The sequence below is a fragment of the Phyllostomus discolor genome, chromosome 14 (assembly GCF_004126475.2).
Source record: "Phyllostomus discolor isolate MPI-MPIP mPhyDis1 chromosome 14, mPhyDis1.pri.v3, whole genome shotgun sequence".
In the NCBI taxonomy this organism is placed as follows: domain Eukaryota; kingdom Metazoa; phylum Chordata; class Mammalia; order Chiroptera; family Phyllostomidae; genus Phyllostomus; species Phyllostomus discolor.
Window position 1 is genome coordinate 35,699,143 of NC_040916.2, and position 24,795 is coordinate 35,723,937.

Below are 24,795 nucleotides of genomic sequence, written 5' to 3' on the forward strand. Positions count from 1 at the left end.
ACGCTCCCACCGCGTTTCTTACGCGAGCCCCGTGCTCGCCTGTTGGGCCGGTTGCAGACCCCTGGCGCGCGCATTTGCGCGCGGCGCGCGCCACCGGCGGCGGCTGCCATGGTGACCGGCAGGTGAGCGGCAGAGCATCGCGCGGTCCCTACCCCACCCGCGCGGAGGGAAAGAGGAGGCGGTTGCCAAGGCGACGTGGGTAGGAGGAGACGAGGAAGGAGGGAGCAGGAAGGATGGGCGGCTTCGGCGTAGCCGCCCGGAGGTGACTGAAGCGAGCCCGGCCCCTTGCATCCTCCCCCCGTGAACCTCCCTCCCCTTTTTTCCGCCTGCGGCCAGCCGTAGCAGCCGCCGCAGCACCTGAGCCGCCGCTGCCGTTCGCTCCGGACGACGCGATGGCCGAGGCCGGGCGCAGCCTCCATCCCTCTGCCCGAGGCAGGGGAAGAACTGAGCGGCGCACACTCCGGCTTCTACCGCTGCTGCTTTGGCTTGGGACCGCCTTCCAGGTGACCCAGGCAGCGGAACCAGAGCTTCACGCCTGCAAAGAGGTACTGTCCTTCCCGAGCCGACGCCACTTTAGTCAGAAAAATCTTGGATCCCGGAGGGGACGTTGGGGACCCAGGCACGGACAGCTTCAGAGGCCACGGAGTTTAGGACTCGTTGAGGGTGAGGGTAGGCGGGGAGGGCGCGAAGTGGACCGGCCTCACAGAGAGGCCAGCCCCCTGGAAGACTCAACAGTTTGGGCTGCTGAGCGCGGTGGGTCTCGGGACCCACCTTCGGGGACCCGGGGTCCTGGACTCCGGCATGAGGGGAGAAGACATGGGTGGTTTGCCAGCTGGGATGGAATTACCTTAAAAGTGGTTGAGAACAAAAGCTTATGGGCGTGCAGAGGGACCAGACAGAAAGTGGGAAAGGAGAAGAGGGGCAGGAGATCCTTGTGCTTCTACCATGGCTTCAAAGGAGCATGAAAGCTGTGCAAGTTGTGCAGAAGGAGATGTGCAAGAGGCACGAGAGGCCCCTCTCTCTCCTGGGATCGGGCGTGCGGTCACTCGCTGGCTGCTAAGTGGAGGTCCCTTCATAGCTTTGCCTCCCCTCTGCGCTTTGCTTAGTGTACCCGACAGCGCACCTGGCCCACCTGTGACCAGACTGTGAGTTCCCTAACACTGCTCTTCCCACCTGTCTCTCCTCTCCTTCTCCGACCTCTGCTGACGTATGTCACAGGTCTTTTTCGAGGAGTTTCTAAACTGTTGCCAAATATAATTCAGACAATCGGTACCTTCTGGCCAAAAGGGCCTTTTGGACATTCTGTTTGGAGGGGTACCTAAAGGTATTGAGGAGTAATAAAACTCAGTCATTTCTATAGTGTTGTGGCCCTGAGTAACTTTTTTTTTCTTCTGTAACCATATGGCAGAGACAGCAACAAATATTTACAAGAACTTCACTGGGGGAAGGCATGACAAAAGTTGTTGTGTTATTTCTGAGAAAATGGGGAAGCCTTTATAATAATCCATCAGGGGTCTGGCCCTGTAAACGTCGTCCCAATTGTCATACTTGGCTAAGGTTTTGAGAAGCTGAAGTGTTTTTTTCTAAGTCATCAGTGCTAACTGGTTGGCGGCCACAGCCCCACCCCATATGGAAATGTATTATTACGGAGTTCTAGCCACAGACTGTCTACCACATGACAGACCGTGAAGAGGTGGGGCGGGGGGGGAGAATTTCTGTGTGCGTGCCGACGTTGGACTTCATTCACGAATACAACACAAGTGAGCCCCCAGTAAGTGGGGCTTCTGAAGACTGTCATCAACCCCAGTGACTCCCTGCCCTGCCGTCATCAGCATTTCCACCCAGCCACTTTCTGGTCTGTTTAAAGATGGCCGGGAGCAGGGAGGTTCTGTCCGTGACTGTGGCTTACTGGCCTTGGTGGCTCTAAGATAAACAGTTGCAACAAGGCCACTCGCCTAGGAGCCCAACATGGGAGTCTCCTGAGTGGAAGGTCTTTGTCAGCTGTGTAGAATGTGAGACATTTGAGAAATTTAACACTCTGTATCATCTTGGTTTGGAGGGGGAGAAGAATGTTGCTACTTGAGAACTTTGCATTTGGTTACAAATTTTCTCTTTAGTCCTTTTTAAACGAGTGACAATTGTTAAGCAAAGGCTCTCGCCACAGAGAGTGAGCCTAGGGCTGCGGAAAACCGTGGAAATCAACACATTGGCGTTCCAGCCCCTGCCTGCCACCCACCACGCAGTTTGTGGATCTGTAGGATGAACGGGTATTTCAGTACCACCCACTGCAGAAAGGACTGCTCTTTAGACGGAAAGGAAAGTACAAATAAAACACACATTAGGGGTATCCAACCCCCTTTCCCTCTCAGTGTCCTTACCCCGAGGTCCACACCCCGGGCCAGAGGGAAAGTGGCTTGGGGCTGGGTGCTCATTAGTCACGGAGTCGAGTTCTGTTTACACTCCCCTTGAGCAAACAGTGGCAGCTGAACACCCTTGACTCCAAAACAATAAGGAAGAGAATAAACCCACTATTATAATATTCTTCACTTGGCATTATGAACTGACCCGACAAGTTTCAGGACTTCCACCCCAGAGGGTGAGAAACCAAGTCAGGGTGGACCGGCCCTTCTCTGGTCTGTGTCTGTGTGTGAGTTTCTCCTGAGTCCATGTTGGGTGGGTTAAAGGCCAGGACCCTTACCAGGCCGAGGCTGACCCTGATGATAATGGCACTGTCCCAGCCTTGTTTCTGGAACCTGAGTCACCTCCCCCCACCCGGATCTCCTCAGAAAACACGGAGGTTCCGCGTGTGGCCTCCACATCTTTTACTCCTTAAAACGCGAGCTCAAGATTGCCAGCCCTGAGCTGGGACTTGGCACTCCTTTCACAGGTTCCCCGTCATCAGGGCCACCAGTCAACGAAACACCCTGTGTGGGGCTTGGCATTTCTGTGCTAGCCCAGGCTGCGGGCTGACCGAGAGCCAAAGGCCCAGCCACTGTCTGCAGCACGATGGGTCCGCATGAAATGCGGGAGAAGCGGGAGGCTGCCTGTAACGCGTGTGCCTGTCCCGAGGCCCCGTGCTAGATGCCCCCACACTTTCAGGGACTCCCTGACCCACACCGAACAGCCCACAGGGCTGAAGAATCTGGCAGGCGTGGTTTGGGGTAAAATTTGCTGAGTGAGTGATGTCTCACCCACTTCGTAAGGGTGCTACTGTGCGCAAGTTAACTTCGGACGACCTAAGATTCCTGATCTATAAAATGGGGGTGGCAATACCTATCTCATAAGGCTGTTGTGAGGGTTAAATTAAGTTAAATAACACATGTGAAGTGACTAGTACGTAGCCTTGACGTGTCAGAGATGCATAAGAAACATTAGTAGGCAGAAAAGGTAGATATACAAACAATGGCAGGTAAATGATGAGATTAAGATTGATTTGTGGTCAACAGTGCAGGAGTGGCCGGAGAGAAGTTGATAGGAAAATAAGGAAACTTATTTAAACGGTTGGTACTTGCCCTGGAGCAATGCCCTGGAGCAATCAGGAGAATTTCAATGGGCAGAGATGGAGGAGGGGTGCTTTCTGGACAGAGTGGGGAGCCTGAGGGAAGGTCGGCAGGTAGAAGGTAGAAGAGAACCTGAGAATTGCAAGAAGATCAGGTGGCTGAAATGTGGAGTAGGCGTGAGGTACGCTAGAAACCAAGGTTGGAAAGTCAGAAACTAAGCAGAACATCCCAAAGGATTTCTGGCAGAGATGGCTGCCTGCTGAGAGTTGGATTGGCGTGCCCGCAAAGTAAACATGGCCGAAGCAGGCTGCAGCTGAGGGCAGGGAGCTGGGGGCAAGGGCTCTGGTTCAGAAGGTGTCGCCGAGGCCAAGAAGGTAGACAGAGGAACTGCTATGGGATGGTTGCAGTTGGGTACGTGGAAGGGTGTAAATATGAAAAATGTGCTGCACCCTGACCAATGTGGTTCAGTGTTACTATATTTTGTCCATTTTCAGTGTTGTAAAATATTCCTTTGTGTGACTAGTTCACAATTTAAAAATTGATTCTCCTGTTGGCAGACATTTGGGTTTCCAGTGCTTTGCCATTTCAAACTGCTGCTCTGAACAGTGCGGGACCTGTCACCTGGTGCACAGGTGCAGGGTCCTTCAAGTACAAGCCTAGAAGTGCGGTGCTGGGTTGTGGGGCGCGAGACAAATCCCATGGACGTGAGTAGCCTCAGACACCCTAAGTGAGGGCTTAACTCTGGGGCCACTTTCCCTTTGTAAGTGATGTCGTTTCCTCAGAGCTCTTGGTGGGGGTAGGTGGAGTCACGTTTTCCCAGAAGTTTACTGTTTTTCTCAGTTTTCAGTGGCTTGTGATCTGAGGCATCATGAGTTTTCATGAGTTTTCTTTTATTCTGGAAGCTGGACTGACATACATACATTGGGATCACTCACTAAGGGAATCTGGGTGGAAGCTACTTCCAGGGGTGGGCTTCTGGAAATCGGTAGCATTTTGATGTCTCAGTGTATCACCTTTGTTTCTCTCTCTCTCTCTCTCTTAACTAGAAGAGAGAATAAACTAGAAGTGTCACTGGACGGGAGGTGGCCACCGCTCTCCATGTGGCCTGAGAGGTCTCTGAGGTATCGTAATGGCTCTCAGGGAAGTGCCCTCTGAGCCATCTGACCCCTTATCCAGATTTGGGGCACTCAGTTACCTTTTAGAGTGTCCTTTTACATTCAGGATGAGTCCTAAAATGAGGGGCTTCATGCTTCCTTAGACACTGGAGGGACTAACTTCTAGGAAGAAGACATTGCCAGGAATTGTCCAGCTCTATGGCATTTAAATAATTTCTGCAAATATAGGTCTTGTTCATACTCTCATCATCCAATAGCAGAGATATGCTTTGCCTGTGTGCTCCTTATTTTTAAAAGAAGATCATTAGCCAGAAAACTGTATATTCTTTTTTAAATGAACTTTTTAAAAAGATTTTTTAAAAGATTTTATTTATTTATTTTTAGAGAGGGAAGGGAGGGAGAAAGAGAGAGAGAGAGAAACATCAATGTGTGGTTGTTGGGGGCCATGGCCTGCAACCCAGGCATGTGCCCTGACTGGGAATCGAACCTGCGATGCTTTGGTTTACAGCCCGTGCTCAATCCACTGAGCTACACCAGCCAGGGAAAAACTGTATATTCTTAATTTGGAAGTGGCTTCTCTGTCCCAGAGAATCTTTCAATAAAAAGCGGACCTGCATCAGTTAGCTTTTGCTGAGTAACAAGCAACCCCAAGACTTTGTGGCTCAAAGCAACTATTTTTAGCCCACAATTCTGTAGGTTGATAGGGTGGCTCTTTGGGCCTGGGGCAGCTTGGCTGCTCTCTGCTGGGCTGCCTTGTGTGACTGGCCAGCTAGTGGGTGGGCTACACGTTAGATAAGCTAGGATGGCCACGCTCAGATGTGTGACACTTGATTGGGGTCCCCACCTTCTGTTCCAAGTGGCCTCTCATTCTCCAGCAGACCATCTTAGACACATGCATGCGATGGCCTCAGAGTTCCAAGTGTAGTAAAACAGCAAGCCCCAATGTGCAAGCTCTTTTTCAAGACTCTCCTTGCATTGTGTTTGCTAATGTCCTATAGGCCAAAGCAAGTCACGTGCTCATGCCATGAAATAGACTCCGCCTCTTGAAGGGAGCCCCTGCCAAGTCACATACAAAGGGGCATGCATACAGGGAGGAAGAGAATCTGTTGCCATTTTTACAGTGTACCACTGTGAAAAGCAGAGTTGATACAAACAACCGCTCCGAATGACTTATAGTTATAAATTTGGTTAAAAGCTGTGACAGAACAATGTAAGATATGATGAGTGATTATTATAAGGAGAACTAATTTACATTGTATCACAGGATCTTTTATATAGTTTCAGCACATTGCTGGAAAACTGACAGCTGAGAATTTCTCATCACTGTGTCTGCCGGGATAGATCACTGCTTTGAGAATACATACAGCAAGAGGATGCAGCACAGTGGAGAAACATCGTACTCAAGGCAAAGCATACAAAGTATTGATTTTGGAAAGGACTGACCTCCAGATTGCCTTGCCCCCTTCTGACCTATTAAATACTTTTTAAAATAGTTTTTTATAATGTTTTTGTAACAATGATAGATTCTCATTTTTAAAAAAGAAATATAAATGCAAAAAAATACAAAACTTACCAAAATTTCATAACTGGTTAAAACTACTGTGAATATTTTGTTTTTTTTTTCTTTCTAGACTTCTTTCTATACTTACAGACTTCCTATAACTATATACTTGTATGTATAGATATAATATATATCCACAAATGGGATATTACACACGTGTTTCACAACCTGCTTTTTTCATTAAATAATATGCAGGGGGCACTTCTGCCTATTAATAAATACAGGTTTACTTCATAATTTCTTAAGGCTGTATAGGGTTTTATAGCATGTTTGTAATTTATTTAACCAACCAATTCAGATAGCTTTTAATTTTTATTAGCATACACATACTGAAATGAATACCTTTGCACATACACTCGCAAACAGTTGCTAAATTATCATTCTCTTAATTCCTTAAGTTGTGTTCCTGGAAATGGGGATTCCATGATCAAATATAAGGTATTATATTACCCACTGTCTCCCTTGGGGAAATTGCACCAGTTTTACTTCCCATTGACTTTGTATGCCTTCACCTTTTCTCATGCTTTCAGTCCTTTCAAACCTTGATAAATCAGTACACCACACACACACACACACACACACACACACACCATCTTTGCCTGGTCCAAAGCTGAAGGAACCCACCAGTTTCAAGAAAGACCCCAACCAAGTCCCCCAAGTGACCTCAGAGCGTTTCTGGAAGTTATTCCTACAGCAGAAACCACCCAAAATCCCTAAGCTTAGTTCCTGTTCTAAATCCCTTCCCAGCTGCTTCCCTCTCTGCTTAGCCAGGAGTGAACTCCCCAGGCCACGCCCACGCCTCTTCGCCCAGGCCACGCCCACGCTCGTCTCCTTTCTGTCGCATTTTCCCATCTCCGTGGTCCTTGGGGAAGGGCCTGGCTTGGAAAGCAGGGCTGATACTCACACACAGCCGCTCCGACCGACTCATAAATTTGGTTAAGTTCTATGAAAGACGGGCTGCGAGACTGTGACTAGGAGACCAAATTTAGATCGGGAAGGCTAGGCAGGCCTCTGTGCGGGGTGAGTGTACGGGGCGAGCCGAGGGTCCGAGGCGTGTGGAGGGTGAAGACGAGGGACTGGCTTGCAGGCAGGGGAGAGTCTGTTGCTTAAGTGATGGAGAGAAGACGAGTGGGGCTGGATAGCGTGATTTTCCAGTTACAAAATAAAAAAAGAATATCCGCATTTTGAAGTTTCAAAAACTACTGAAGGAAGATACGAGATTTTAATCAAAGGTCCCTCAGGGCGTAATAAATATTATGAGTAACTTTTACATTGTATAGTGATGATGATGATGATGATGATGATCTCCCCATATTGAGTGTTCCAAGTGACCCACGTGGGTTAACCCGCCTAGTGACTGCAATACTCTGCCAGGTGGGTGCTACAAATGCTCCACCCTCGTCCATCCCACACCACTGCCCCTCCTCTTTACGCTTTATTCTCCTCCATAGCACGCTTCACCCTCTGACGGTATTTTCGTATGTGCATATGTGCACATATATGTTTTTCAACTGTCTGTCTCTCTGACTAGAATGGAAACCCTTTGAGGGCTGGTATTCTTGTGTGTTTTATTCATTTGTATATTCCCAGTGCCTGCCACACAGTAGGCACTCAAAGAGTTTCCGGAGTGAATCCCCACTTGTGGATCATGAAACTGAGGCACAGAGAGGTGAGCCTGTCCCAGGTTACTCGGCTGGGACAAGAGCAGGGCCTCAGGCCGCTGGACTTGTAGCCGCCCCTCTGTTTCCCGCCCGCCCGTGCTGCAGTCCACGCTGTGAGAAGGGGGTCCGCTGAGAGCAGAAGCTCCCCTCCCTCACCCCCTGCAAATCCCAGATGCTAGCCTCTGTCAACCCTTGATGAGATACATTCTTGAAATGTTTTATGTCTATACAAGCACACCTGTCTACTCTTTTCTTAATTTTCTGTACAAATCAGGTTAGAATATCTGTCCTTGGCTGCATTTTACTGTTTTCATTACTATGGCTCTACTTTTCACCACGAAATTGTGATCCACTATATGTGTGTCCCATCACTCACTGAAACAGAAACTCGAAGGAAGGATGACTCCAATCATTTATGCGGTAACTGTGCTGCAGAGCGCACCCCCTCACGTGGCCCGACGCCTACGTCTTTGAGTCTATCTGCAGGATGAAGCCTTAAAAGCAGAAACTGTGGGTCAAAGAGTCAAGGGTCAAGTTGGCACAGGGCCTGTTAAAGACAGTGTTAGTCTTACTCATCTGCAGTCAGAAGGAGGAGGAGGCGGCCCTGGCTGGGCGGCTCAGTTGGTTGGACCGTTGTCCTGGGCACCAAAAGGTTGCACTTTTGATCCCCGGTCAGGGTGCGTACAGAGACAACCCATCCATGTTTCTCTCGCACATCAATGTTTCTCATCATGCATGCACTCTCTCTACCTTCCCCTCTCTCTAAAATCAGTAAAAACATATCCTCGGGTAAGGATTAAAGAAAAAAAGGAGGAACGGGAGGAGGGAAGCTCTGGCTGGGAGGACTGCCACCCGCCCCATTCATGCTCCCCCGGGAACCACTGGTACCTGGAGGGCCCTGCTGGAGAGCCTGCCAGCGAAGCTGCCAGCCGGTCCCCGTCAGGGCACGCCAACCTGGTGGCTCATTTTGCCAAACCTTCGCAAAATAACTTGGTCAGACTCATAGCTCTTCAGGCTGTATTGTCACTCTGGTAAGTGATGAAAATTGTGCCATTTGCCACATTTCTCCTTCAGCTTTCCTATGTCATACCAGATAAAGCACAGAACAGATAATTACAGTTAGTGCTTGACAGCTGCGGAAAGAAAGTACATTTTTGATACCTCCTAGGCCCTCCAGCTTTCAAATTCTTTTAAGTCTGAAAGGCTTAATATGAGGTTATCACTTATTTTTCTTAGATTTGTCATATATTATTATTTTTTAGATTTTCAAAAAAATTTACTTTATTTTTTAAAGAGAGGAGAAGGAAGGGAGAAAGGAAGAGAAACATCAATGTGTGAGAGAAACATCGATGGGCTGCCTCCCGCCCACTCCCAGCTGGAGACCTAGCATGCAACGCAGACATGTGCCCTGACTGGGGAAAACACTGGTGACCCCTGGCCTGCAGGACGACGCCCAACCCACCGAGCCACACCAGTCAGGATCAACTTGGCATGTATTACCAAAGGCATTTTTTAAAGGCCCACAGAACAATGTGGTGTAAGAAAAATTGAGTTTCGTAGGCCTAGAACGTGATTTTTTAAACCTGGATCTTACTGATACAAAAGACCAAATAATAATCATAATCATAATAATTGGCCTTTAATGTAATGAGCCTGCATGCTAACTGGAGTGTCCGTCTCCTTACCCCATGCAAAACAAGAAAGGAAAACTGTTTCTGAGTTAGAAAGGAAACTGAAATTGGCTAACTTTCTGCTTCAAATTGATTGCTTTACTCTCCGACCCCAATCGCAGGAAAATAAAAGAGTGGCTAGTAAGCCACCCAGAGCACAGACAAAGGGAGCATTCATTATGTCTGTTCCTTCGGCTTTCTTTCAATTCTCCGAAGGATGGGTCTGGCTCAGGAGAGCACTTGGGAAAAGCCAGGCACGTCACGGCCTGTGCTGTACACAGACCGGAAGGGGCGGTGCCTAAATATAAAGCAACAGGTTAGCAAGTAGCCAGGAGGAAACAGACAACTATGGGGGGAAAGGCAGATTTTTAAAGAACACGTAGAGTTTTTAGTCCTGGATTATCTAAAAGACTATTCCTCATTCTTATAGTCACCAGCTAGTTTTTCCCATGTGGAGAAAGATCATGTAAGATTTCAGAAAAAATGTGTGACCGTGGCCAACGTGCTTGGTCGCTGTGGGTGACGAGCAAGTGAAGGGACCGGGCAGGAGTGCGCATGCGCGGAGTGCGCACTCGCGCGCGCGCGGGCGGTGGTGACAGTATTGGGGGTGCGCACTGACGCCCAGGAGCTTCTCTGCAGGAGGAGACGGCCTTTCGATTTTTAGATAACAGGAAAATCTAAGGTTTTTGGAAACAACGTCTTGGTCTCATCCCATCTCTACTGAAATCTTAGTTTCATACTTGCAGAGACTGAAGACCAGGGAGGGCGGCATGTTGGGTCACTCGGCGGAGTGTTGCTTAGATGAAAACTCATGACCTGGTCCAATACTGGTGTGGGGGGGACGTCGGGGTGACCCCAGGCCTAAGGCATCCTCCCACCCCCCCGAAACCAGCTCAGTGGGTGCTTATCCTCAGGTAGGGTACTTGCTGAACAATTACAAACGTGTTTCAAAAGAATACTTTTTACCCCAGATAATGAGATGTTCATTATTTCTAGAGTAAACCCCTAGCACTGGGGTGAAAAAAAAACAAACAAACCCAAAAAACTCTTTTAAACATTCGTAATTGTGAAGTAACACAAGTGGGCACCCGGTGGCCCCATTATTTCTGACACGCATTTCGTCCACCCTGTGCCCTTTCTGGTCTTCTCCCTTGTAGGAATGTTGATGGACACTGTCCATACTGGTGCCTGGCCCTGGAGAGCAGGTGCTGTCAGTCTGAAAACACCGATGACAAGTTTCCTCTAGCGGCCACTGGCCATTGTCATGTTTTCTCCACCAAATAACTTTTCTCATATGTTTTTTACCTTCAATCCTGTTAAGTTTAAAACAACTCATTCACCAAGCACTTACTGAACACAACGAGCTGATGAAGGAGACGTGAAGAACTACTACACAATATGAAACCCACACGGATGGCTCATTCCAGCCTTTAAAGGGATGGGTGGCCACAAACAGGTCAGGTGCATGCTGCAACGAGGCCGGGAAGGAAGGACCGGCAGGTAGAGCACAGTCTCTGGAAAGGGGCTCACATCCCCAGTGGAGCTTCGCTGGCTGTGAGACTTAGTTATCAAAGGAGCGATCAGGTTTAATTTTTCAGGATTGTTGTGAGAATTAGAAATGAGAAATAAGCCCTGGCTGGCGTAGCTCAGTGGATTGAGCTCGGGCTGTGAACCAAAGTGTTGCAGGTTCGATTCTCAGTCAGGGCACATGCCTGGGTGCAGGCCATGGCCCCCAGCAACCACACATTGATGTTTCTCTCTCTCTATCTCCCTCCCTTCCCTCTCTAAAAATAAATAAATAAAATCTTTAGAAAATAATTTAAAAAAAGAAATGAGAAATAAGATACAAACATTGACTAGTTGTATTAGCTGGCTAGGGTTGCAGTGACAAAATACCACAAGCTTGGTGTATTAAGACAACAGAAATTTATTTTCACACAGTTTTGGAGGCTACAAGTTCAAAATCAAAGTGTGGGCGGTGCCCAGATTGCTGGCCCCACCCACCCGGGGAAGTACTGATTCAGTGGGTCAGTGCGGAGGGCTGCCTGGCCCGGGACCACACTTTGAGAACAGAAAGGTCAAGTGCTTGGAAGACTGGGCGTCTTGGGCTTGGGTCCCAATCCTGCAGCTGACTTATCAGCTGTGTGACCTTGAGACACGTGCCTGAGCATCTCTGAACAGGCGTCTTCATCTTTAAAATGGGGAAATCATATACACCCCACAGACTGAACAAATATTTGCTCTGTGACAACTGCAGTACCAGGTTCTACTAGGCACTGGGCACACAACAGAGGATAAGACAGGCTTTGATGTCAAGGAATTTTCAGTGGCTGTGATGCTTAAAGAGACAAAATTTGCAAAGTTCAAGGACCACGAGAGATGCTTAATAAAAATTCATTTCATTTCCCTCACAGAAGGTAACATGATTCTGCTTTTACTTTTTTGTTGTCCAAAAAGTCATTCTCAAATTTTATAGCATGGGTCTAGAGCCACGATTCTCTCTTTGCCTAGACGGACAGTCTGAGGTATGGGCACTAGCAGAGGTTGAGTTGTATCCTCTAAAGATTCATATGCACCTCAGAGTACTCCCTGTGGACCCAAGCACTTCAGAACGTGACCCTATTTGGAAATAGGGTCTTTGCAGCTGTGGTCGACTTAAGATGGGGTCATAGGGTGGCCCTCATCCAATAGGACTGGGGTCCTGACAAAAAGGAGGGGGCGGGTTGGGCAGAGAAACACTTGCAGGGGAAAATGCTGTGTGAAGACCAGAGTCGTACTGCCACAAACCGAGCAGCTCCAGGCTGCTGGCCGTCACCGAGCGGGAAAGAGGCGTGGAACAGGCTGCCCCTCCCGGCCTCTGAAGGCTCCAGGCTGCCAACACCCCTCTTTGGATTTCTGGCCTACGGGACTGGGAGACAGGCGTCTGCTGTTTAAGCCCCTGGTCCGAGGTGCCACGGCTGTAGGCGCCGCCGGTGTGACATCACACCACGCACAGGGTGCCCTGCGAGAGGGGAGGGAGACCTTTCACTTTTTATCCCGTGCATCCCCTGTCGTTTCAACATTCTAAGCGTAGGCAGTTACACTAAATAAATACTCCGAAAAGAGTACATGCCTCTGCCTCTAGATCTCTTTGACCTCCCAGCTGGCCAACAGCTGGAACCGCCTGCCAGGCCTATCAGGATGTCTGCACCAGGTCGGACTTTGGATTAGAAGACCCCCCGCCAACCAATTCTAAAACAATATGAAATTCTCCAAAATGTCTGGGGAGTGTCCGGTGCGCGGGCAAAGCAGCTGGACAGTTGGGGCTGTCACAGGGAAGTATGAGTCAGGGACTTTGCTATCGGGTTGGGACCAGGCCTGAGGAGTGACAGCAGCACCAGGCGATGCATGATCATCGCCCCGTGAGTGGCGTGGAGGACAGAGCTCTCACCTTCTCACACAGGGGTGTCGAGCTCATTTTCACCGGGGGCCACATCAGCCTGGCAATTGCCTTCAAAGGGCCGAACGTAATTTTAGGACTGTATACATGTAACCACTCCTTAGCAGTTAAGTGAGAGCTCGGCACTACCACCGGGCAGAAACCAGGTGCTGGGCCGGATAAAATCAGGTGGAGGGCTGGATTGGGCCCGTGGGCCTTGTGTCTGCCACCTGTGTTCTCGAAGGACCAGGAAAGTGCGCCTTGGTTGGGGCTGGTGGGACGTCAGGGGTGAGGAGGGCGGGGCAGGGGTGGGAGGAGAGGGTACAGTCCTCTTTTCTGACCCTTTTCCTTAGAGGACCCGTGGTAAACCCGTGCCACTCTGGAGGGGGTAAGTGATAAAGACAGGGAGATACATTTCCTAAAACTCTATTAAAACATTTTTGATCAGGTAATATGGCCACATGGTAAGCAGTTCAAAAGAGCACTCAGGAAAGGGCTGTGATCCTTCCTACAGACTTTTCTGATTTCTTAGCTCTTTCTAGAATGAAGGTCAAGGTAACTGAGGCCCAGAGTGACTAGTTCCAGTTTTACGGGACAGTGACTGGACTCTGTCGGTGCAGAAACCTGGCCAACTGCTGAGCATCTTTTCTGAAGCCGCCGGCCCAGAGACACGTCCACCCAACCTGCCCCCAGATCCTGGCCCGGGGCTGCGGCCAAGCCTGTTCGGGGAAGAGCCCGGCCTCTGACGGCCTTCAGGGTCAGGCGCCGGTGCCCCAGAACTGGTTGTCTACTCACCCATCGCTAGTTTTCCAGGGGTGGCAGAAGGATGGGCCAGAATTTCGGGTAGTGACATCTGGCGATGGCCAACGGTGAGACTGTCCCACGGAATGGCCTGGGAATTTTATTCAGAAATTTCACAAGCAATTCAGGTGTCTACAGCTACAGCAGCTGTCATTTTACAGGACAAGCGGCGCCCGCCCAGTGTCTGTTCAGCCCTCTGGTTCACCGCACTCGCCCATCAGCGTAGTGCCCACAGCTGACCAGATCCCTTGGCGAGGCACAGATAAGACTTGGGAGGTAATAAGAGAACCATTCCCATCACCCTCCCTCCACCAGCAGGCCGAGGCTTCCCGATGTCCTAGTCTGTCCTCTCCAGAGCCTTTCACCATGGGCCAGTCATCCGAGAAGCACAGCCTCAGTTTCCCTCCCGCCCAGGGTGGTGGAACGCTGCAGGCTTCCCACTGCCTGGCAGGCCTGTACCCACCGCTCCAAAAATCCTGCTGAAAAAAGCTTCTAAGAGAGGCATCAACTTAAAAAATGCTTGATTAAAATAATGGTTTGAACAAGTAGCTCATCTACATGATAATCAATTCCAAAAGCATAGATGGGTACAGAATAAAGAGTATTCCTCCCACTTCTGTCCCCTGTCACCTAGTTTTCCTGCCAGGAAGCAGCTCTTGCTGCCTTCAGACTTAGGACTGAAGTCAGTTTGCGCTCCCGAGACACTGGGGATGCACAGGAGATGGGGTGCAACCCTGGCCTTAGGCTTCTCTTGCTGGGAGATCAAAACCAGAAGCAGGAGAAAGCTCGTGGGACAATGGGCTGGACACAGGATGAAAGTATGAGACACTAGTTATGAACAGTGTCTTTCAATTATAATTTTAATTATTCAGATCGGGATTGGAGGAGTTAAATTTTAAGTCAGGAGATTATAGATATGGGCAGGAGGCAAAAGGAAAACTGGGAGGCATTAAAGAAATCACTTCTTTTTAAAAATTCTTTTTTTTAAAGATTTTATTTACTTATTCTTTAGAGAGGGAAGGGAAGGAGAGAGAGAGAGAAGCATCAATGTGCAATTGCTGGGGACCATGGCCTGCAACCCAAGCATGTGCCCTGACTGGGAATCAAACCTGCGACACTTTGGTTCGCAGCCCTCGCTCAATCCACTGAGCTACGCCAGCTAGGGCTTAAAAATTCCTAAAACATTATTTCTCATCTGTTACCGACTGCCTGATACTACGTTTATATATATTTACAGCATTCCTATTCTGTGGCTTCATACCAGTACGTGAACGGCGTGCCCAGGGATTGCACAGCGCACAAGCTCTGCAGCTGGACACAGTGGCCCCCGTGTATGCAGGGCCGCCTTGGTTAAACTGGCATCCCCTTATCATGTCTTAGGGTGTACCGTGGGCTGGATTCCTCTGACGGGAAGTGGGCAGCATCTAAGCATTGCGGTGCGGGCCTAGAGTCGGAACACGGGCAGGGCTGGGGGAACAAGCAGGGGCCGGGGGCGAAGGGCCTTGTAAGCTCCGCGGGGAGTCTGGGGCTCGCTCTGAGAGGCCCACAGCGGCCCAGTGACACGTTCTGTTCGGCAGTTCAGGTGGGTCACCCTGGCTGCAGCCTGGAGAGTGGCTCGGAGGAGAGGAGGCAGCAAAGACAGGGAGTCTGTCCTCCAGGTTCAAGTTCTCTGTGAAGCAGCTAGGACATCAAAACACCGAGCTGTCCTTGGAGAGTTTTGCACAGGCCAGGACCTTGTTGACCTGCTTCTTTCATGTATGATTAAAAACTCAGGTAAAAACAACTCAATGGAACATTTTGATCTCATTTTTAAAAATTTAAAACAAAACAAAACAAGAAAAGGACATCTTTGAAATATAATCTCATAAAGCCCTGTCTTGTAGACAGATGTGAGTACCAGGCCCTCACCTATCAGAAGGGGACTGGACTTTATAAAGGGACATTTTGTTTCCTAGTGACAAAGCCATTCCAATCCAAGGGACATTTACAAGCAACACTGAAAAGCCCTCTGCCCTCGATGGACTGGCCGCAGTTACCGAGTGTCATAAACGTCAGCAGCCGGCCTTTCTCCTGGCGAGATGAGCTTTGGGCAAGTCGCTAGGGGAGAAAAGTGGTGAGAGGACAGATGTCGTTTCATATGCACGAGAAGAGGCCCCAAGATGAGGGCGAGTCAGGGCACGCAGCAAACACCGGGGCAGCGGGGAGGGGTTCAGCGCCGCCGCCGCCCTCGTCCTTGGGCCAGAGATGGTGCCAGGCTCCCTTCGCCCAGTCCTACCGCCAGAAAGAAAAGAGGAGGCCTGGGTGCCCCTCTGTGCATCCTTTCCTGTCAGGGATGCAGTGGTAGCTGGCTGCTTTTTTTTTTTTTTTTAAACTGGTTTACAAAGAGCTTTCCTGAACATCTCCTATAGTCCTGAGAGGTTGGTGTTACGTGTTACTCAGTATTGTGGGGCGGGGCATGTGGATTCTGGTTAGTCGTCGTAGCAAAGTCTTATCATCCCCATTTTATGGACGAGGGAACCGAGCATGGGGAGACCTAATAACTGGTCTGCAGTCTGAGCGTGGCAGGACGAGATGAGCCTCTAGGTCTTTCAGCCCCAATCCAGAGCACCTTGCACGGCTCTAGAGCTGCTCTAGAGCCGTGCCCTTGTCCTGTCATTCAGTCCCTCAGCAAATAGTTACTGATGTCTGCCTGCTACGGGTCAGGCAGAGTTCTGGGCACTTGGGCCATATCAGTGAACAAAAACGAAGATCCCTGTTCTTGTGGTGCTCACGTGTGCCCTGGAGTGGGGCAGGGGCAGAAATCCACGGTGCACATGGTGCGTAACTGAGTTAGAAGGCGTGTTGGTGGGTGGTAAGTGCTACGGAGAAAACTCACTCAGGATGTGAGGATCCCTGGGACAGAGGGAGTGGGTTACAGTTGTGAGCAGGAAGGTCACAGCAATAGAGGTCATTTCAGGGAGGGTTGGGGGGGCTGAAGGGGCAGAAGCAGGTAAAGTGCCCCGAGCCCAGGTGCATGGGTGTTCATGCATGCTCACAAGTAATGGCTGTCCTCACCACACCAGTGCCATCTCCTCATCAGCCTATCAGTGTCTTTCAGGAGCCCCCAGGCCAAGGCTGTGCCCCCAATGGACAGGCAGCTCAAGTTACAGGCAGGTCGGCCCAGAGCATGCTGACGCGGATGGCCTCAGCCCGTGCTGAGACCCAGAATCTGCTCTGTGTAATGTGTCCGCGGACACAGACCAGGAAGGCAGGCCCCGGCTGAGCACTGTCCCTGCTGGTCTGGACTGAAGTGGAAGCTGGAAACCCAGAGTAGAATAGCAAACTCGGACAGCACGGGTGATGTAAGGCCAGGCTCCCCCATACTCCTTCAGATGGGGAGCCCTGGAGCGCCTGGCTCTGTGTTGCTAGGCAACAGCCCACCGGCAGAGGACCATCAGCAGGGGCCGGCTGCTTGTGGTCATTTGTTTTGCCTGCTGCTGGTCTGATGCCCTGGCAGAGAAGGGGCATTACCTGTAGGTTAAAAGAAATAACTTTGTGAGGTGAAGGCCAAAAGGTATCCTTGACCCTGAGTCCACCTTGGTGCCTACAATTCCACAGTTAAGAGGAATTTGCTCTTAAGACTGTGGTAAACTTTTTTCATGTGGCCCTGGCTGGTGTAGTTCAGTGGATTGAGCGCGGGCTGCGAACCTAAGTGTCACAGGTTCGATTCCCAGTCAGGGCACATGCCTGGGTTGCAGGCCATGACCCCTAGCAACCGCACATTGATGTTTCTCTCTCTCTCTCTTTCTCCCTCGCTTCCCTCTCTAAAAATAAATAAATAAAATCTTTAAAAATATATTAAAAAAACAAAAAAAAACTTTTCTCATGCGTGAAACTTTTGGTTCAAAGGAAATCTTAACTGAGAAGAAGAAGCAGAGATGGAAAAGAGACCGAAGAAACGACATCGCTCCATTACAGGCGGGGTGCGAATCCCGAACCCCTCACCCCCCACCCGTCAGAGGGGCTTGCTTTCTAAACCCCTGGAGTCAGGAGCATAATTTGAAAATCATTGTGTTCAAGTGTTTCAGTCCCCTATTGTGAACAGACTTTGGCTGGTAAAATGTTAAGCTATTTTAAAATGACTAACACATTGTGACAGTTCAATGTTTTTCTGTGTGTGGGAAGGTGGATAACAGACTCCTGAGAGGATCTGATGAAAACTGCAGACCCCGTGCCCAGAAAGACGCACATAACTAAAACTCCCCTCCCCCACACCTAAAGTTCTGCACTGGGTTGTGTGGAGGAAGTGGTCCGGGGTCTGTATGAAGGACCCCCGTCTTGTGGGAGATCGGTTTATCTGATTTGCTTCCAAATGGGATCCATACTTAAGTCCCGAGGCAAACGGAAAGGTGGGAGGAAACAGAAACGACCCGGAGGAGAACCGGAATCATGGGGGAGGAGCCCAGGACTCTATTTTTAACGTGATGGCCAGGCAGTTGTGATGACCTGACAGGCGCAGGTTTAGGCCACAGAGCTCTGGGCTGGGGTGTCTGGGCCCGAGGGCTCGGGAGACCCTGCTACTGAGTCGGCAGTTCTCGAGAGGCTGGGAAGGAGGGAGCGAGGAGGGAGAAGGCCCGCTGCCCTCCCCAGTCTGGGCAGTGGCAGAGCAATAGGGAGGGTCCTGTGCCTTCCACCCTACCCTTCCCAGCAGGGCAAAGCGAGGTCACTGTGCCCTGAGCCTCAGCCAAAACCAAAACCTGATGGAGGGCACTCCGAAAGCGAAAACAAAGCAAAGCAAAACAAAAACAAAATAAAACAGGAGCCCGGGAAACCACCCAGCCAGGGCTGGGCCTAAGAGAAAGTCTTGTGTTCAAATTCTGACATTCTCCGCCGTTTCCCGAGTTCTGCGATAAGTTCCGGAAGTCATGGCTCCCCCCCCAGCAGAGGTCTATCCTCTCCTTGGCGGTGGGGATGGTGGAATGGGACCTGCTCCTGTCCGAGTCAGGTGCATTCCGAGCAAAGAGGCATTTGCAGCTGAGTCAGCGAACACCTGCTGACCCCACTGTGCCAAGTGCAGGGTGTTGGCCTGGCCCGGCCTGGCCTGGCCTGCCAGGGCATCGTCCCCAAAGGATCTGCTTTTCAGGGACAGCGAGGAGATGGGGAAGAGCCTGCAGCTGGGGGAAGCAGCCTCCTCTGGATCCCCAAGGCCTCAGAGTCAAAATCTGGGTTTCCTTGAACACCTGCTTCGTGATTCGGGCCCTGTCCCAGCCAAGACAAACCCAAGTGGTGTGGGTCCCCTGCTTCCCTGGGTGGCGGTGACTTCCCGCAGCAGCAGCAGCTCTGTGACTCTGAGACGCAGGAGGTGACACCTGCTGCACTCGGTCTGTTCTATCTGTGTGGCAGAGGGGCGGGGTCGTCCCCTTCCCCTTGGGGTTCCACTCAAGTGTATCCACCTGTTCGAATTGTACGGTTAGGAGCTGTGGGTTTCAGTGTACACAAATTTCACCTTAAAAGAACAAAACCTATAAAAAATAACTTCAAGTGGGGAGACGTGAGTGGAGGTAAATGAGCAAGAATGGCAGAAATTGGTAAGTATTGGCACTGGGTGGTGAGTATGTGAGGGGCATTATATTGGCTTCTAATAATAGATATTTGAAATTGACTATAACATGTACAAGAAAGAGACTTAGAAATGTGTGTTTTCTCTAGAAATCTGTCTTCTTGATCAAAAATCTTAAGGAAACTCATACTCTTTAACTCTAGTAATTCTGCTTCCAGAAGTTTATCCCAAGGCAATAACCAGCGATACACAGAACGTTTCATTGTAGTTCTATTTAAACAAGGAAAAACTGAATTCAATGTCCAACAACAGGAGAATGATCAAAGAAAGGGGGGAGGGGACATCTGTAATAGTGTAGACAATAAAAACAAAGTTAAAAAGAAAGAAAGAAACTATGGCGCCACCATTAAAGACATAGGATATAGTGTTTGTGACCTCAAACGTAGAACAGGAGGGTCACAATACATAACGACATACCACAGGACCTTCACTTTGTTTTCACAAACGAAAGACTCCGCGAACGCCCAGCATGAGTGAGTTCGCAGGCAGAACACCGGACCATCTGTGGCCTCACTCCGCCCTCCGCTGCGTGTGTGTGCTGCGGACGTTATCCCTCACTCTTGCGGCAAAACCCTTTGGAGAGCGTCAGTTTTAGGCCTGCCACTCATCTGTGTGGAACTGCCTTATTTATTTCAGTATCCTCTGAAAGGACAGAAAGACTGAAACTATGAGGAGAAATGGGCCCCAAGAGATGCTGGCCGAAGGCACAAAGAATTCCCATCCGGGTGTTCTTTCTTTGCTAGGGACACTGACATCTACATGCAGAGCCAAAAATTCTCATCCAAAGATAGGCTCACAGCTCCCCAAACTGCCCCCTTGTCTTCTACATCCTTTCCCTCTGGATGAAAGGGCTGAGTTTTCTGAGACTGTCCTGAGCTACGCCCGACACACCATCTGGTACCTATACGTGGTGGGCATACAATATGTACCGTATTTGCCATGTATAATGTGCACCCACATTTTGGTGTGCATTATACACAGGATTGTTATACCCATTATTATGTCCATGGTACGTAATCATTATACCCAGGTATAGTGCACATCCTTATTTTTCTCTCAAAAATTTGGGCAAAAAAGTGTGCATTACATATGGCAAAATACGGTAGTTGGTAAATATTTATAATAAAAGGAAAATACAAATGAAGCTCTACAATTGTTCTCTTATCATCCTAAGTGTCTAAAACTGCAGATGGAGAAACATGTTCATCATATTTCCACAAGTCTGAGATGCCACTGCTTCTAAGGCACAGCAGTTTTTAGGTGCCACAAAGGATGAGAAGGCTCTGTCCGTTAAAATATGACACAATGCTTCTTCACTGTGTCAGTTATAAGCCAAACATCTTGATTTCACAGACGTTAAAATGCCAAAGAAACAGGCATCTCAGAACAGATGAAATGCAGCGTGCTCACCAGTTCCAAAGGTAAAGCTTCCTCCTTTCGGTTCAGATGCATCCTGACATTGACGTCTCATTTTTAGGCTCAGCTCCTTGCATTCATACATGTTATGCAACAATGCTTTCATATGGGTGAAGTATGGGGACATTAAACCCATACTTCTTATGGATGTAGTAATGCAAAGTAGTTCTGAGCTTGGATATAGTTTTAGTGCCGACTGTAAAAATTCATCAGAGCCAAAATCAAATGAATTGTGTGTTCTATTGTTTCTTACAAGATGTAAAAGGATAAATGTTTAGGGGTGGTTGGCATATCCATTCTGTTTTCTTTCTCCCAAGTAGTGCTTTTTATTGTTTTTGTTGTTCTATTTACTGGCTGACCCTTTGCTGTTTTGTTGCTGTTACTTAGCTTACTCTTATTGGAGGCAAAGCAATGAACCATGAGCTTCTCATTGCATAGAGAAGTCAGGCATGAGGGATCCACACGAGACGAGCACCTGCGTGGGCTAAATATGACGTTTTCTTAAAACGGGAGGTGGAATCATAGTCTTTCTGGGCAGAAGGGAGCATGAAGAATACAGGGGGAAAAGCAGCACAGCTTCTGTGGCAATCCTTTGGAAGTTCTTCACGGACCAGTCCTTGCCCATAAAGTCAACAGTTTGGGATGAGAAGAACTCCACCTGTTTCTAGCCTCTTCTTTAGTTACCTTCCCACAATCCTCTGGTATACCAGGGCATTACTTATTCACAACAGCAAAGAGAGTTGTGCCCCCCCGCCAAAAAAAAGGGGGGAAGGGAGGGAGGGAGGAAGGGAAGGGAAGAAAAGGAAGAAGAAACAAAAAAGAAGGAATTTCTAATGGCTGGGTGCAGAGGAAGGAAGGAAGGACGGACAGAAGGAAGGAAGGAAGGAAAAAATAAGGGATTTCTAATGGCTGGGTGCAGAGGAATGGTCCAAATAATGAGGGCTCCCATGATGCCTTGCTCCCCACTGGGCCCCAGGGCCCATTACTCTGTCAATGGGGATCAGTAGCCATGGTGCCCGGTAGGAAGCGGGTAAGACGCTGTTACTGCCTGGTCACCGCTAATGTGCCTTGTGCTGACTGTTCTCTCCCCTGCAGTCTGAGTACCACTACGAGTACACTGCGTGTGACAGCACGGGTTCCAGATGGAGGGTCGCCGTGCCGCACACCCCAGGCCTGTGCACCAGCCTCCCCGACCCCGTCAAGGGCACCGAGTGCTGTAAGCAGCCATCCCGCTCCAGGACCACCCTGTCACTCAGCTCTGGCCTCTGCCCCAAGCCCCCTGCCATGCAGCTAGGCCCTTCCTAACTTAAGGAATCAGACTTCTCCCCCCCGTGAGTCCCCATCCCCAACCCTGTAGAGATTTGGTGCAGAAATGTTATTTCACAGATGCAAACTGGGATCTGAATTTTCTTTTCCTTTTTTAAATTTAAGTCCCATTAGGGTATAGTGTATGAGTAGCTGCAGCTGGGTGCCACTCAGATACTTTCTGCAGTGTGAGTATATTTTCATTTTCGCCTGTGCATCTCTCCAGTCTACCCTCACCAGCCCCAATCGGTTGTTAGGAAAAATGGTAATTTGCTTTCATTCTTGAAAAGGGAGCCAGAGGAGATGAATCTCTGCAGAGACAGAACTTTAACATGCACTGGGCTTCACTTCAGGGGCCAGGAACCTTCCCGACGGTGGAGCTGCCCGAGAGGTCCGGGGGGCCATGACCTGCCCACCTCTGTGAGTCTGGAGCAGGACTCCTCGGCACTTGGCAGCTCATTCCCCACACTGTTCTTTCTGGTCACGCAAAGGGCGCAACAATAAAAACCAGGGACTACAATCAAGGAACACCTGAAGGTTTGGAAAGGAGATTGAGGGCATTTAAATTCTAAACTGAGCTGAGCCTAGTGTCCGGGTCAGTCAGAGAGCAAATAAACACGTGTTAAATTAACGAATGAATAATATAGCTCAGATCTGAGCAGAACTGAGGCGTGGCTCATGGAAACAAGAGAGCCATCTTCAGTGAGTGAGGCCAACTTTATCGGGCCCCTCCTATGTGCATGTATCCACTCATTTTCCAGCAAAACCTTCTGGAGCTCCTGCTGGGTCTGTGTCAGCCACGGAGTCACCGTCCCTGCAGGAGCTCAGAGCCTAGGGGCAGGCTCCCGTTAATGTGATGTATCAGTACGAGGTGAGAAAGAATGGGAGCTGTGGGTACTTATTAGAGATCAGAGCCACTTGAGCAAAAGCGTGGAGATAGACGAGCACGTGACCAGGATGAAGGTGACACGGGCAGGGTGACGGATGGGGACGGGCTGGAGAAAGGCCTGTAGTGGGAGATAAGCTAGGAAGGTAGGTTGGGGGAAAGTGGGGAAGACAGCACCAGGCTGAGAGCTCCGTTCCATAACTGAAGGGGCGTTCCTGGTTGTTTTTTAAATAGCAGGAGCAATAGCACGCGCCAGGGTTTCAGAGTGATACTCCCGACCACAAAATGAGCAGAAACAAGAAACAGGGAACTAGTCGGGAGGACACTGCAGAGGTTGAGTGAACAGGCCACGGGAATCCCATCCAGCATGGTGGCAGGGGAACCAGAAAGGAGACAGAGGCCAGAGACTCGGGGAAAATTCAGGGCTGAAGGGCCAGTGCATTTCAGAGGGGTAGGCATGAGAGACCATGGTGTCCTCTTCCCCGGGGCCGTCTCTGAATGGGCAAGGCTGCTCACTTGGGAAACAACAGTCACAGGGACAAGCCCAAGTTTTTCAGCAACGCAGAGCTTCCACAGCCCTAACTCTCCTTCTTTTGTAAGTAACAGCTTCATTGTGATATAATCTACATGTCATAAAATTCACCCCCTTAAGGTGTAAAATTCACTAGTCTTTAGAATATTCACAGAGTCACATAACCATCACCACCCCAAGAGGAAAGGTCAAATCCATCAGCAATCAATGTCTCCCATGCCCCTTCTCCCAAGTCCCTGGCCCTTCCAAACTTCCGGTCTGTCTCTGTGGACTTCCCTGCCGGGACAGTCCATGTTAACGGAACTGGACAAGACGTGCATGGCCCCAAATCTTAGTGGGCTGACCACCTAGGACTCCATCCTCTGCTCCTCCCTTCAGGGTGCCCACCACCTGCCCACTTCCCCTGGGGCAGCAGCAGCCTCACCAGCCCACCCTTGTCCTTGCCCTGTGTTCCAGCCTTTTCCTGCAAAGCCGGGGAGTTTCTGGACATGAAGGACCAGTCGTGTAAGCCCTGCGCGGAGGGCCGCTACTCCCTGGGCACAGGCATCCGGTTCGACGAGTGGGACGAGCTGCCGCACGGCTTTGCCAGCCTCTCAGCCAACATGGAGATTGACGACGGCACCACCGAGTCCACTGAGAACTGCACTCTGTGAGTTACCCTGTCCCCGGCCTCTCCTACCCCCTGTGCTCCCACTCCCAGGAGCACTCCCCTCCTGCTCTGCAGGCTGCTCAGGGAGGGTGGAAAGGAGGGAGCCAAGCTGCCAGGGCGAGGGCTGGAGCAGGTCCCCACAGCACTGTTGGATGGGACATCCGTCCACCTCAGCCCATTCACTGACCTAAGCTTCCTAGTGATGGACAGGCATTTGTGACAGGTGAAAAACATGGGTAAATAGCCCTGACCAGTGTGGCTCAGTGGGTTGGGCATCATCCCACAAAGCAAAAGGTCATCAATTCAATTCCTAGTGAGTGCACAAGCCTGGGTTGCAGGTTTGGTCCCAGTTGGGGCATGTAAAAGAGGCAACTGATCGGTGTTTCTCTCTCACATTGATGTTCCCTCCCTTTCTTTCTCTTTTCCTTCCCTTCCCTCTAAAAATAAATTAATTAGCCCTGGCTGGCATAGCTCAGTGATTGAACATGGGCCTGTGAATCAGAGGGTTGCTGGTTCAATTCCCAGCCTAGGTAGCGGGCCAGGTTCCCAGTGTGGGGCACGTGAGAGACAACCACACACTGATGTTTCTATTCTTTGAAAATTAAAAAAAAAATTAATTAATTAAATTTTAAAAATCCCTGGGAAATAGAGAGAGGTAGATAAGATGGCCAAAGGTCAAATG

At 49.8% G+C, this 24,795-nt stretch overlaps 2 protein-coding genes across 5 annotated transcripts in view; one reads left to right on the forward strand and one right to left on the reverse strand.

Moving 5' to 3' along the window:
- Window positions 1-24,795, reverse strand: part of C14H1orf194 (chromosome 14 C1orf194 homolog) — a 60,222-nt gene that overhangs the window by 6,126 nt on the left and 29,301 nt on the right. The window lies entirely within an intron of this gene.
- ELAPOR1 (endosome-lysosome associated apoptosis and autophagy regulator 1) overlaps window positions 156-24,795 on the forward strand; it is a 53,607-nt gene continuing 28,967 nt past the window's right edge. For 3 of the 4 annotated variants that reach the window (XM_036015350.1, XM_028502850.2, XM_028502847.2), the window contains exons 1-3: window positions 193-545; window positions 21,837-21,957; window positions 23,921-24,113. In XM_036015350.1, the coding sequence (XP_035871243.1) occupies window positions 393-545; window positions 21,837-21,957; window positions 23,921-24,113 (467 nt within the window). In that variant the 5' untranslated portion in view covers window positions 193-392. Of the gene's footprint in view, window positions 546-21,836; window positions 21,958-23,920; window positions 24,114-24,795 lie in introns of all 4 variants that reach the window. The other variant, XM_028502848.2, reaches the window with a different exon arrangement.